Raw genomic sequence first — 15,874 nt, forward strand, 5'->3', positions numbered from 1 at the left:
TATTACGGTTCAATTCGATTTGTGTATATCTTTAACCTAAAATTCAACCTATGTAGTTAATATTGATAAGTTCTTAGATGACTTCGTGACTGAAGTGTAAAATATACCTGAAGGAAACCCCTCTGATGTGTGTTTGTATGGGTATTTTGGCGGATCCGGTACGGTTGTTGCCAATTTTCTTGCAAGAACCTTAAACTTTCAATGTAATAGTAATGGAAATGTCTTTGTGATTTTTTTACCGATGAGAGCTGTTGTATTTTGAATGGAAGAAAAACGCTAGAAAAGAATACACTTATGTATCAGCTCGCGGGTTAATTGTCTCTGATTACTACGTCACATTATCTTCGCTCCCTTCCTCTCTACCCTTGACAGATTAAGCCAACAATAGTGATAACAATGTTGCCCCAAATATTGGTTGATCAAAGTCACGCTCATTCCAAATACATTATTCTTGACCAAAGGTGGCACTTGAACTCTCTCCAGAGTGGAGATGAAAATACGGTAGCGTTTGGTTTAAAAAACTGGGTGAAGCAGGAATCGAAAATGTACGTTGACATTCCAACATTTGTGCAAGAAACAACTTACACAAGAACTTCTATTAGTTGATTGAGAACATTTAAATTATCACTAAATATCGTCGTATGTTTGGGGGGGATAAAAAACGTTATGCTTAATCAACACGCTGAAATGTTTCGCCTCCTTTAATAACTATTGATATTATGTTGATGGTCCTAAATATAAAGCTTTACAAATTACAATTATCACGCAAACTCAACATGTACACACAAACTTTCATGCACTTAATATAGTTGAACTATTGCTTATAGTTTATAAGAAACAGATTTATCCAAGAAAACTTAACATTGATCAATTAACCCTAAAAATGAAGTCAAGGTCAGATGACCCATGCCAGACAGACATGTACAACTTACAACTATACCATACAACAAATACATTTGACCTCGTGCTTAAAGTTAGTAAAAACTTGTCAAAACACAAAAACTTAACACACAGCAATGACCCGTAAAAATAACGTCAATTTCAAATAAAACCTCGGAGACTGACATGTACATCATAAATTATTTCCATACACAAAACATAGAATCATATTCAAAACTGTAGCTGTGGCCATTGATTGACGACCTTAATTTATCCCATTGACAGGGGCAGATTATGTGAACGTTTGTCTGTAACGACCGCTGCTCACTATGTACTTGTTAAAGACACTTAAACTGTGGGGTCACAAAAGGTTCTCAACACCCAAATAAAGTAATTAGAAAAACTTATCAGGAATAACACGATGTTTTGATTTGTATCAGTAATATAAATCAAAACATAGTTATTCCTGATTAATTTTTCGAATTATTTTAATATTAAAGGCGTTAAGAACCTTTGGTGACCAACAGCTTAAATTCTATAATAAGTAAGTAGTGAGCAGTGGTCGTTATAGACAAACGTTCACATAATCTGCCCAGGTCAATGGGATAATTTAAGGTCGTCAATTAATGGCCACAGCTACACTGTTTTGAATATGATTATAATTGATCTATTGCATATAGTACTGGAAAGAAAGAAAAAAACTCCTCAACTTTGACCACTGAACTATTAAAATGAGATAAATCAGATGACACCTATCAATACATGTACACCTTACAATCATTCAATACATCAAATAGTGTAAACCCAAGAACAACAGACCAAAACACAAAAACTATAACCACTGAACGATGAAAATTAGGTCATGGTTAGACGACACCTGCCAGTTGGACATGTACACCTTACAATCCTTCCATACATCAAATAGTGTAAACCTATTGCATACAGTATAAGAACAACAGACCAAAACACAAAAACTATAACCACTGAACGATGAAAATAAGGTCATGGTTAGATGACACCTGTCAGTTGGACATGTACACCTTACAATCCTTCCATACATCAAATAGTGTAAACCTATTGCATACAGTATAAGAACAACAGACCAAAACACAAAAACTATAACCACTGAACGATGAAAATGAGGTCATGGTTAGATGACACCTGCCAGTTGGACATGTACTACCTACAATCCTTCCATACACCAAGTATACAAGTCCTATTGCTTAAAGTATCTGAGATATTGACTTGAGCAACAAACCTTAACCTTGTTCACTGATCCACGAAATGAGGTCGAGGTCAAGTGAAAACTGCCTGATGGGCATAAGGACCTTCCAAGGTATGCACATACCAAATATAGTTATCCAATCATAATAAGACAAATTAACATTACAAAAATTAGAAAAAGTAGTCACTGTTCCATAAATAATGAAGTCAAGGACAATCGAAATATGACAGATGGAGACTTTGTAACACAAGGCTTCTATATATATATATACAAAGTATGAATCATCAAGGCCTTCACCTCCTTAAATATAAAGCTTTTAAGAAGTTAGTTAACACCGCCAAATCAAAATTCCTATGTCGACCTTTCTGCGACTTAAATCGCAGGCTCGACAAAATAATTTTCAATGTTCAGTGGACCGTGAAATTGGGGGTCAAAACTTTAATTTCGTATTCAAATTAAAAAGGTCATACAAAAGGGAACATTTGAACTCAGTTTCAAGTTCAGACTTCAACTTCATCAAAAATTACCATGACTAAATTTTAGTCTGAAGCGAAACATACAGAGGGAAGAACGGACAGACAAACGAACGGACACACAAACACGTAAAACATAATGACTCTAGCTAGGGCATAAAAATACATTGGTTTTGCGCATGACGAGTTTAAGTGTGTTTATCATGATATACAAAATATGATTATAAGTACAGTGCATACTTTTTTAAATGCAAGCATCATAATGTTTATATTTTAGCAGATGCTGTACTGTGAGAAAGATTGATTATCAAATAAAATAGATGTGGTGTACTGAAATCATACGGTCCTCCTACCAAGTGATCGTACTTTGTTGATGGAGAGTTGTCTCATTGGCACTCACACCTCATCTTCCTATATCTAGATCTTAAATATTATCACTGAAAAAGTTCTGAACAAGGTCATGTGATACAAACAAGATTGCAGTGAATTTGCATCGGATCACTATTACTACTTTGAAGCAAAATAATCACGATAATTCTTACACACAAACCATCATTGACTAAAGGAGCATGCGTAGATGTTCAGTGATTATTTCAATAACTTTTAACACTGCATTTATACTATTTAACTCACACTTTCACCTGAAAGCTTCAAGACAAATCAAATACTGTTGTATTGACTGTTCAAACATTTTTATATTTCAAATACAAAATAGATTAAATTCAAATACCTATTTCAAAATATGTCCAAGTTTATTATCTCATAAACTTTGAATGTTACAAAATTAGTTCACTGAAAAAATAATGAAAAAGATGTTCATGAGGATGACTTAATCTATTCTTTCTAAAAACGTTCATATCGATGAGTTAATCTATTCTTTCTAAGAATCCTGCTTCCTTTAACAACTCGTCTCTCACTTCTGTCAGTATTTTCCCCAGTAGATTTTTTCCTTTCCATGTTTCCTGGTTTAGAGCCTCTGGGTCATCTGATCGAAGTCCTATTCCCCAAATCTTATCATTTCTACTGGCCAATACCAAAGTCTTTGGGTATGTCTTAATCAGGTGTTCTTTTAACTCCTTGTTCTGGGAATACTGTAAAAATAATTAAGTACAATTCATATTTATGAAATTATTACAAATTGGTATGCTAGTACTACAGTATTCAATTTTGTTTGTGTTGCTTCCTTGAAATATTCTAAAGTCATCTAAAACACAGCTACTTCAATGTTCCCATGTGAGTGTGCTTTTTTAGTGATGTTCGTTGGTTCGACCCCAGTCAGGTCTAAACAAAGACTTAAAAAGACGAGTGTGGGGCTCCTACGCTCAGCAATCACTCGATATCAGGTTAATTTTTCCGTTTATGACCAGTTAAATTGTAATAAATGGACAGTAAGTAGATCTCACCAATGGAACATTTTTCTATTCATTGCTGTTTTCAAACAATAGTCGAAACTCGCTCATCGGACACATTTTTAAAACTATATACCCTAATTTAAAAGCTCAGTAGTTTGGTAGAAGCTTTTTGTAAGTTTCCGGACGACGCTGTGAGAAACGCTCACTTGATTCTTTTGGCCAGGTGAGCTAAACATCTACATGCTAGCAAGTTGTTTTGAATGATTCTAATTAGGAAATTAACCCTTTTGCAGTTTGTTTGCCTATATACTGTTTATATGTCACCTCGAGTTTACTTTTAGGTCATTGAGTTCAGTCAAATATTTTTCATCATGAGAAGGAAGTTTTCCATGCATTTTTTAACTGCAGTTGTCGTTTACACTTAAAAAATTAAAAAGCTTCCTCAATCAAAACTTCCTTACCAGCTAAATGATATAAGTGTCATACATAATGTACAAACACTTGCGCCATCCAAAAGCTAAGAATATTCTTTTCGGAATCATGTGGTGTAAATTACCATGTATATTACACACCTTTGAACTGTAAACAAGCTAAGTATTTAGACAAGATTTTTAGAAAGCTTAAACAGATTGAAGACAGACTGATGGTAGATACCAAATAAAAAAAATGTGGTGCTAACACCGGCGTGATGGACCTATGATCAATTAAATCAATACGAATGCATAATACTTACTACATCTTAGAAGAAAACAAGCCTGACTCTGGAGTTGTTTTCGTATTACCACTACAACTAGCGACATAAAAATGCAGAAAAAAACTCTTAAAAGTATTTCTTTCATGGTTACAGTGATAAGTTTTTATATTCTGACAACGACAATAGAGACGGACATATGTCGGATGAAAACTTCAGATCAAAAGTCATCTGTATACAAGACATGGATTAGCCAGTTTATTCCCCATCTGATTTATTAATTTTGTTGTAGATCTTGACATCCTTAGCATATCTTTTATGTCAGATTTCCATTATCTATAACAGCTTTTAAGATGTTAGACAACACTTGCATTTACTTCTGTGTTCTATTTTCAGCAATGTCGACCAGGTTGGTTAAAAGGAGGGATAATATGATGTAAATTTCCAATTTGAGAACCCAATTGTGATGGTGGCCAACTTTTATTCCATTTGTCCGAGTAGTTTCAGAGATTATTTTAAAATCAACGGACGACGACAGACGATGGATACAGATTACACTGTGGCTTTGGACCAGGTGAGCTAAACAGGAGCCATGTTAGAAGACATCACACAGATATTATTTCAGCAGATCGTCAGAAAGCTGACACATCATTCAAAATCAAGAAAACAAATTGTACAATTGTGTCCAGAGCTATTGGTCCGAGTACACAGTTATTTCGTAGTGCATTTCTTTTAGACAATAAATGAAAATTAAAAAAATCCCACCTGCGCTTTCTCAATAATATTTTTACAGTGTGTTGTACTACTTTTGGGACAAATTATATCAAAATTATAGAAAACTTCATCAGCTCTAACTCAAAATATGGACAATTTCGTGTTAAGGTGGTCTTGAAATCTTTTGACAGCTTCCGAAGTGCTAATTTCTGACCTTTTTCAGCTGGACCTAATCACTACTTTACATTAATATTTATGACCCAAATTTTTTTACAGTGTCATTTCACCCCCCAACTTGCTATATGAGGCATAAAACATGGAGAAATAAATTTGGAAGGGGTATAACAAAAATTGGCAAGTAACACACTGTCCACACTAAGGACTATATTCGTGGACAACGAAAATCAAAGGACGATAACTGTGTACTCGGACCTAATAGGATAGAATAAGTTGACCAATCTTAATAAAACTTGGTATGACTAAAGCGTAATATATTATAAGACTGCTTACAAAGTTTCATAGCAATAGGATATATATTATAGACAATATGATTAATTCTATATTCAACTTTGCGTGTTAAATTTAGACGTTAAAATTGAGAAATTTCAACTATCAACATTTGGGGCTTTTAAAATTTAAATATTGCAAAAAAATACTTTTAAAATGCCTTAATATATAATATATCATGTATTTAAAGCAATAGAGTACTCATTTGATATATCAGACTTAGCATAATTATTCAAAAGTCAAATTTATATGAGCCTGTGCCTAAAAATGGAGGTTTTCCAATGAAGGGGGGCCTTACATGAAGATGTAATATTTTCCAGCAATTTTAAATTTGTGAAGCTTTTTGAATATAAATAATCCTTACATATGTATTTAATGTACTTTAAATGGAAAGAAAACTTACAAATAACATATCATATTAGTTTAAAAGGGTCTTAGGCCAAGTAAGACTAAAAATAATTTAGGGTCAATTTAGGCCGTAGCACATATTTACATTAAAAAATGCATATTGAAGCTATAGGAAATAAAAATTTGTGTCTTTTCTATCATTTCTATACTCAGGTGACATGATACAATAAATCTGAGCACAAAAAGGCTCTTACATTCAACTTTTTTAGCAGACAGTATGGTCTGATACAAAGATTTTTCACTTTTTAGTGAAAAACTTGCATGCAATTTTAGTCTCAACAGGCTTATATTTGAACCCCATGCTTTACTACAGAAGTAAAGAAAGATATTATGTGAAATGAAACAGGTACAAAAGACATTGTTAAGTGCTTTTTATACAAATTTAGTGAGGTCTTTATTATGGACTTCAACTTTTATGTGCCATGCTCCTCACATTTAACTTGATCCAAACAGGGCGTTAGGCGAGGGTCATTTATACAACACATTTTGCTCATATTGTCTGAGATAATCTTCTTTTCTGTAAATTCAGAGTTCACACATGAGTAATAAAACTGGATTAAAGCATAGAAACACAAAAATTGACACATGAAAACATGTCAGATAGAAAGTCAGAATGCCACTTATGCATCAAAATTGAAAAAGCTATGAAATGCTTATTTTGACCATATAATGCCAAAATTGGTCATTTTTGCAGAAATTCTATCAAATAAAAGTTTAAATCCTTTAGTTTTATGCTAATTGACAAATTGACACCATCAAATCATTCAGGGAAGTTGCCAAAGTACAGATTCTATATTTCTTGATTTCACCTCTTAGGATAGAATAAGTTGACCAATCTTAATAAAACTTGGTATGACTAAAGCGTAATATATTATAAGACTGCTTACAAAGTTTCATAGCAATAGGATATATATTATAGACAATATGATTAATTCTATATTCAACTTTGCGTGTTAAATTTAGACGTTAAAATTGAGAAATTTCAACTATCAACATTTGGGGCTTTTAAAATTTAAATATTGCAAAAAAATACTTTTAAAATGCCTTAATATATAATATATCATGTATTTAAAGCAATAGAGTACTCATTTGATATATCAGACTTAGCATAATTATTCAAAAGTCAAATTTATATGAGCCTGTGCCTAAAAATGGAGGTTTTCCAATGAAGGGGGGCCTTACATGAAGATGTAATATTTTCCAGCAATTTTAAATTTGTGAAGCTTTTTGAATATAAATAATCCTTACATATGTATTTAATGTACTTTAAATGGAAAGAAAACTTACAAATAACATATCATATTAGTTTAAAAGGGTCTTAGGCCAAGTAAGACTAAAAATAATTTAGGGTCAATTTAGGCCGTAGCACATATTTACATTAAAAAATGCATATTGAAGCTATAGGAAATAAAAATTTGTGTCTTTTCTATCATTTCTATACTCAGGTGACATGATACAATAAATCTGAGCACAAAAAGGCTCTTACATTCAACTTTTTTAGCAGACAGTATGGTCTGATACAAAGATTTTTCACTTTTTAGTGAAAAACTTGCATGCAATTTTAGTCTCAACAGGCTTATATTTGAACCCCATGCTTTACTACAGAAGTAAAGAAAGATATTATGTGAAATGAAACAGGTACAAAAGACATTGTTAAGTGCTTTTTATACAAATTTAGTGAGGTCTTTATTATGGACTTCAACTTTTATGTGCCATGCTCCTCACATTTAACTTGATCCAAACAGGGCGTTAGGCGAGGGTCATTTATACAACACATTTTGCTCATATTGTCTGAGATAATCTTCTTTTCTGTAAATTCAGAGTTCACACATGAGTAATAAAACTGGATTAAAGCATAGAAACACAAAAATTGACACATGAAAACATGTCAGATAGAAAGTCAGAATGCCACTTATGCATCAAAATTGAAAAAGCTATGAAATGCTTATTTTGACCATATAATGCCAAAATTGGTCATTTTTGCAGAAATTCTATCAAATAAAAGTTTAAATCCTTTAGTTTTATGCTAATTGACAAATTGACACCATCAAATCATTCAGGGAAGTTGCCAAAGTACAGATTCTATATTTCTTGATTTCACCTCTTAGGTCCGAGTACACAGTTATTTCGTAGTGCATTTCTTTTAGACAATAAATGAAAATTTAAAAAATCCCACCTGCGCTTTCTCAATAATATTTTTACAGTGTGTTGTACTACTTTTGGGACAAATTATATCAAAATTATAGAAAACTTCATCAGCTCTAACTCAAAATATGGACAATTTCGTGTTAAGGTGGTCTTGAAATCTTTTGACAGCTTCCGAAGTGCTAATTTCTGACCTTTTTCAGCTGGACCTAATCACTACTTTACATTAATATTTATGACCCAAATTTTTTTACAGTGTCATTTCACCCCCCAACTTGCTATATGAGGCATAAAACATGGAGAAATAAATTTGGAAGGGGTATAACAAAAATTGGCAAGTAACACACTGTCCACACTAAGGACTATATTCGTGGACAACGAAAATCAAAGGACGATAACTGTGTACTCGGACCTATTCGATTAGTACCGCACTCAAGCGTTCAATTTCCAAATGCACTTAACTTCTCAACCACCTGTGTGGTGATAGTGCCACTTGCAACAACTATTTAGAGTCTGAAGATGATGGAATCGAAATGACAAATGTAAAACAATTCAAATGGCCTGATTTATGCATTATGTATAAAAGAATAAAAGAATAAACAGCTGCACCATGAGCCTACGATACACTCGTCACTATTTCAACGAATAAAGTTCCACAACTTCTATGTCATCGAAAACTGGAAAATCGCCCCCCCCCCCCCTCCCCCCTCCCCTTTTTTAATGAAAATAATCCCGTAACTCGGACACGTGAAATCTAAAATATGATTTTTTTTAAGGAAGCTTACGTCAATAGATATAAACAATTCCCCAGTTTCATGATAATTGATTAAAGCGATTTTGATTTATTGTGAATCATGTTGACGACGGATGGACATAGGTAAACCATAATACGTCCTGTAAACGGACGTATTAAAACGTAGGGAATCTTATAATGTCTGACTACCCTCTCTATACATCTTCACGTACAGTATTCTAAACATTTCTGAAATAAATTGCCTTACAAATGGTGACATCTTTTATTTTCTTTCCATGAAGGGAATTCCAATATATCTAGAATACTTTATCTTGGCCGTGGTGGCCGCTCTTAACTATTTCCTCAAATGTAGAATCCAACAAAATACCTTAGCAAAGGTGGCATTCTTCATTATTTCATCACGTGCAAAATCTACAACCTCGAATTAATTTACCTTACACATGGTGGCGCACATAACTATAGGTCTGCGCACGTAGAATCCCACAACCTCAGGAATAATTTTCCCTACAAAGTGGCGCTCTTTACTATAGGTCTGCAGTACAGAAGCCCAGGCCATGTTGGCGCTCTATACCATTTCATCACGTACAGAAGCCAACAACTTCTGGAATAACTTACCGTGACTTTGTTGGTGTTCTTTTCAGTTTCCTTTTATGCAGAATGCAACAGGTGTGCAGGTACAGAACCCCACAACTCCTTAAATAACTTACATTGGCCATGCATGATTGTGGCGTTCTTTACTATAGGTCTTCATGTACAGAGACCCACAACTTCTGGAATAATTCATCGTGGCCATGGAGGCGCTCTTTATCATTTCCTCATGTGCAGAACCTCACAGCTTTTGGAATAACTTACCTTAGACATAGTGGCGCTCTTTACTATTTTTCAATTACAGAATCCCACAACTTGTAGAATTACTCACCTTGGCCATGGTGGCGCTCTTCACAATTTCCTCACGTACAGAATCCCATAACTTCTGATCAAACTTTGGAATTAACCTTCCAAGTCTTTTCTGTTCTGCAGGATTCTTTTCTGACATTATTGCTTCAGATATCCAGTCACATTTCAGTATTTCTAAAACAAAAGTTTATATTGTTCATCATTTTTCTTTTTTTTCAGAAGCCAATCAATCGGTTTTTTTTTCAGAAATGACTTTGTCAAGGAAGCAACCAGAGCAACAGCATATGTTTAAAAATTTTGAACCATTCATTCAGCTTGAGCCAAATCATGTCAGACAGTTCACATATTGGTATCAAATACAATCATTCGTTTACCTTCTACTAGTAATAACATGGCCTATAAGAAGCATAAAGTATATCAATATTCATAGGAAAATAAGAATATAAATGGGATAGCTGCAGGAAAAATTAATAGAATACATTCAATTGTTATAAACCAAGGACGAAAATTCACATACTTACTGGCTTTTCTAAACATCATGTATTGTTCTGCACAATTAAATTTGCGACCATCAACTGAGAACTCTGATGGATACCATTGACTAAATGGCGAACTTTGTCTAAAGAAATACACAAAGCTATCTGTTTCTTTGTGCCCAAAGTCCCCACGTGGTTTGTTCATGACTGATTTGTGTCCACTTCCTGTACGTTTATTGTAAGTTGGTGAAGAACTCCATCGGTCCCAGTCTCTGTATCCCCAGTTCATATTAGAGTAACCCCAGTTACCATAACAACCAGGAAACATATACGCGTTATATCCACCAGTCTGGAGTCTGTTATTACGTCGTTTGTCTGTATATGCTGTCATCTGCAAATTGAAGTATTTTATACTAATAAATTATATATAGATTTTAGATTGAAAGAACGACTAACCGTTTAGTCTGAGAGGAGACATTACGTCTTATGTTCTGTGTAGGGTGATTGACACTATTCACACTTGAAACAATTAACTGATAGGCCGTAGCTATCCCTTATTGAAAACAATTTTTCGACATGTAACATGCATATCCAAGAGGGAGATGAGAGCAACGTATAATCAATTTTTTAAACATAGATAAAGGCCGGGAAATAAGAAAGTCGTCAGGTAAAATGGTAGTGTTTTAGAATAGAGGAGAAATGTTTTATAGCAATGGTCTTCTGACCGACCCTCAAAAAATTGTTGCAAGGATTTCTTTAAAGACACGAAAAAAGAGGGGGACTCAATTTGCCCCTCTCCGACAGGACTTAACTATTTACAAAATCTGAGACTACTATAACACATGTGTCATAGACAAAATGGAAAGTAAAACATTTATCATGCATCCCATACACCTACTGAAATGACTTTCACTTCGGCCCTTTATGGAAACGTCCACTAGACCATATTTGTATATCCAAGTCAAAATTCGTGGTCTCTTGCTGGTGTTACAGTGTACATGATATATTGAATTGTTTGATTGATTGCCATTGACCAATAGTCCAGATTGATTTGCTCTTTTACCATCAATATTTTAATTGCAAGGCGACTCCGTTTTTAATATTACTTCAGATGTCATGTTTTCGGATTCTTGATATACGTCTTTATAGTAGCTACGATTTTGTCAAAATTTTAAAGCTGCTAAAATAAAAGATATGTACTAAAAATAAGCAATAAGATCGCTAGAATGTTTTCATAAACTACAGAAGTGTTTAAAATTGATAATTCATATCGTGTTGCGCATCGGGTTTACTTTCCGAACTTTGTCGACACAGCGAGTGAGATAACCAAGATATAAATAGATGTATACACGTGTTCGTGTGTTGAATCGGGGCCTTCGTGAAGGATACACTTGAAGAATAATATTAAATTGTAGGAATTTGATTTCTAATTTCTTCTAAGGTGGGAGATCACTTACCGCTAATTTATAAACACATTTTGGACAATAATGAACACGTCCGACGCGATTTATTTTCATGTGATCTGGAACATTTTAGAAATGTATACATTACGTAAACCGTCGGCTACTTCTGTTTTACTTTGCCTGTGTGACAGGTGTTTTAAGTAATTTTAATGACCGATCTCATCGACGTTTTTTTTATTTTCAATTTACAATAACTTGTCTGAACCTCATTTTTGTTTCTTTTCTCGCAAAAACTGTAAATTCATATTCCATTTCCGCGATAACATTCCTCCGTTCGACAGTTTTCCCTTCGAGGCACAATGTGCGATTGCGCATTGGGAACTATGGAGTTAAGGTCAACATAGGTCATATGAATAAGGGTTGGCTTAACATCGAATTATTGTCTAGAAGACAAAAAATAATTCAGGTTTTAAACGTTGAAATAGTGTTAATCATACTTACTAAACTATTTGTACAAATCCGGAATGTAGATTAAAAAAAAATTAATGAAAATCGTAGCTACTATCCGTTTACATTCAGTGGCGGATCCAGAAATTTACATAAGTGGGGGCCCACTGACTGACCTAAGAGTGGGCCCACTCCAGTCACGCTTCAATGATTCTCTATAAAAGCAACTAAATTATTTCACAAAAAGGGGGGCCCCCTGCCCCCCCCCCCTAAATCCGCCTCTAACATTTTACAATAAAATTCAGAAAGTACAATACACTGGTACCGGCTTCTGTTGATTGTCAGTAATTGACATATCATGGTACAGAGTCCGGGCGGAGCAATGAAAAAGAAAGACGCGTTCACGAGTAAAGAATTATGGACGATTTGAGTTATATGCCGATTTCTCGACTTTAGACACAATAATTACGTTTGACATAATTAAGGTACTCGTTTTATACACCATTGTTTAGATAAATCAATTAAGATTTACGGCATAACAAGTTTTATAGGGGTTGACTACCGAGAAATCGGTATATAACGGAATTCGCGACCTTGTGTAATATTCATTGTGTCCTATAAGGAAAACAAATTCTGAGACACGTGCCAGTGCTATGATCACAACGCTAAATCTCTGCTTTTGTCACGGCTGATTGATTATTGTCTAAGTTAATATATTTCATTGATGACATAATTCGTTTATAATAATTTAAAGACAACTTTACGGTATAATGTTAATACAAAACAAGAATGTGTCCATAGTACACGGATGCCGCACTTGCACTATCATTTTCTATGTTCAGTGGACCGTGAAATTTGGATAAAAACGCTAATTTGACATTTGGAAAGTAGAATATTTCTGCTACATAAATATGGGCTGATTTTGACAATACAATGCACATATATCGGATACTAGCATCATTAAGTCATGCTAAATTACTGAAATCTTCACAATTTAAGCATTTTAGTTAAATTTTAGACGGTTTCCGTCTTAAATGAAAGTGACCGCATTTGTGTTCATTCATAATATTGAAATGCAAGTTGTATTTGATGATAATACATAACATATATAAATGTTGAGGATGAACACGGATGCGGCCACTTTCATTTTTGGCAAAAAACATCTGAAAAGTGACGTTATTTGGCATATTTGATAGATTTTTCATATTTAAGCTTGAATCGGAGCGTTTTTAATAACTAAATCAATTTAAATCTTTCACATCAATTGAAATAGACATTTTCCCGTTTGCATGGTTTTACACTAGAAATTTTGGGGCCCTTTATAGCTTGTTGTTCGGTGTGAGCCAAGGCTCCGTGTTGAATGCCGTACATTGACCTATAATGGTTTACTTTTTTTAAATTGTTATTTGGATGGAGAGTTGTCTCATGGCACTCACACCACACCTATATCTACTAAAGTGTTTAAAAAGTTTCAAAAATCTTTCGTTAGACGAACCTGAAATTTGAGGCCAAAATCGGTACTTACCGGACCTACTCCTTTAGAAAGTTCATATATGTGTACTAAGTTTAAGTAGATTAAGCTTAACTTCATCAAAAACTAACTTGACCAAAAACTTTAACCTGAAGTGGGACGAACGAACGAACGAACGAACGAACGAACGGAACGACGGACGAACGGACGCACAGACTAGAAAACATAATGCCCCTCTACTATCGTAGGTGGGCATAAACAAATGCTACATAACATATATCATAAACATTCAAGTGCTTCCATTATTGTAATCAAACTGCTGAAGTGTATCGATCTTTTTATATATATCCTGGTTCCTAGGTGTCATAATTATTTGGACATTACCAACAACCGTTAATTTTGATCTTGTCCACGGTATAATTTTGTAGTTTGGTCTTCTTCATGACGAACTTCAAACAAAACAAAGCGGGTAGACACTTGCATGTTTCTTTTAACAAAGGACCCCGCTGAAAATCTCAATATACAGCAATAAAATAAGCGTGGTTGCAAAGCTTTTTTATACACTGCTGACTGCATAAATTAATATCTATTTTATTATAAACAGTCTTTAAATCATGATGAAATGAAGCATGAATGTCATAAATTCTAATGGTCTCTAATGGTTCTTCTGAAATACTCTGAAAAAATCTAAGTGCCAAGAAATAGTCTTCTTCTTTTCATCTTTTTTTCTCTCTTTAAATATAGAGGTTTTAAACGTGCAGAGTCTTAAAGTAGTAGTACCAACAATGATCAACAATCTCCGACCACAACGAATCTTGTCCGCTGTCGTTGTTCCTGTGCCATAATAACCTATGTCATGGTTCATACAAATGAAACTGAAGACCTGCTACAAGATACATCTCCCCAGGGGGAGGGAACTTCCTACATACAAGGTGACAGGACGTGTCGCTGGCAAAAGTTACATTTTACTTACGCATTACATAGGTATTCATTTTTAAAATCTAAATTATATGATAACTTAGGGTGGGGTAACAGAACCCCAGCGGCAACACCCATCAATTAAGTATTGAGGTAGCAACCCACCCCCCCCCCCCCGGTACTTAAAATGCCTGTGCTTCCCCTCCCCCTGGAGAGATCAGTTTTGAGCATACAAAATAACACGTGGTCAATATACACATGTCAACTTCAGTCTTCAGTAATGATGAATGACATTTTTGAGATTTGTAATAGGTGCTTTAAAACTGGTGTTTGACCGCTGGAAATAATCTGGAAGGAATGTTTTATTTTTAAATCAATCTTTACAATGTCATAATGATGTATGACCTTTCAATTTTAAATTAAATTCGGTCTTACCTTTGTAGTAGTTTTGTCCTTTCGTTCTCATGCACGATGCTGTGAAGGGGAGTTTTAGAAAGGGGAGTGGAACCGATTTTATGACTTCAAGAACGTCTCATGATGGAAGCTAAAAACAACACGTCGTGTGAAACTATCAGGTTCCGATAATCAGATCTCGATTATCAGATATGAGTAAATGTATGATATTTTACTGTCGATTACAAGTATGTGTAACTACAAAAGTGAATTAAAAAGAAGGACGACCGTTGACATTAAGAATTATGCGAAATATCTTTTATTTTCCAAGATATGCACAGCTTTGCTTTGCTTTGCTTTGCTTTTGTTTTTGTGTTCTTTTGTTTTTTATTTTGTCTTTTTGTTTGTTTTTATTTTTGGGTTGGGTGGTATTTTTTTTATTATTTTTTTTTAGATTTTTAGGGGATGTATTTAAAAGAGTTGCTTTAAAAATGGTAGAAAGTGTAGCTGATTTTTTTTTTTAATAATGAATTAGATCACATGTCATCATTAGAAACATATCATGTGGAATTGTGTCAGTATCCAATATGTGTATAATTTTTGACAAACGATATTATATAGTTCATTTATAGATTTTTTAAAGTAACACCCCCACCCCCACATAATGCGAAGAAAGGAGCTTGTCGTCACGAAATGCATTCTTCGATGAATATTTGAAACA

At 34.1% G+C, this 15,874-nt stretch overlaps 1 protein-coding gene across 1 annotated transcript; it reads right to left on the reverse strand.

Annotated features, from left to right (window-relative positions):
• Nucleotides 1-3,310: 3,310 nt before the first annotated feature.
• Nucleotides 3,311-15,352, reverse strand: LOC143058102 (protein irg-1-like). Its single transcript, XM_076231568.1, has 4 exons — nucleotides 15,196-15,352; nucleotides 10,567-10,912; nucleotides 10,068-10,219; nucleotides 3,311-3,668 (listed from the first exon to the last, which is right to left on the reverse strand). Exons 2-4 carry the CDS (start codon nucleotides 10,910-10,912, stop codon nucleotides 3,444-3,446), a joined length of 723 nt encoding a protein of 240 aa, XP_076087683.1. The 5' UTR covers nucleotides 15,196-15,352; the 3' UTR covers nucleotides 3,311-3,443.
• Nucleotides 15,353-15,874: the final 522 nt, after the last annotated feature.

The sequence above is a fragment of the Mytilus galloprovincialis genome, chromosome 1, assembly GCF_965363235.1.
Source record: "Mytilus galloprovincialis chromosome 1, xbMytGall1.hap1.1, whole genome shotgun sequence".
NCBI classification, from domain to species: domain Eukaryota; kingdom Metazoa; phylum Mollusca; class Bivalvia; order Mytilida; family Mytilidae; genus Mytilus; species Mytilus galloprovincialis.

Excerpts from the sequence above, each read along its gene's own strand:
- LOC143058102 (XM_076231568.1), bottom strand. The coding sequence starts at position 10,912 with ATGACAGCATATACAGACAAACGACGTAATAACAGACTCCAGACTGGT. Across the intron at positions 10,220-10,566 it reads CATGATGTTTAGAAAAGCCA|AAATACTGAAATGTGACTGG; the intron begins GTAAGTATGTGA and ends CTTTTGTTTTAG. Across the intron at positions 3,669-10,067 it reads AGAGCGCCACCATGGCCAAG|TATTCCCAGAACAAGGAGTT; the intron begins GTGAGTAATTCT and ends TTATTTTTACAG.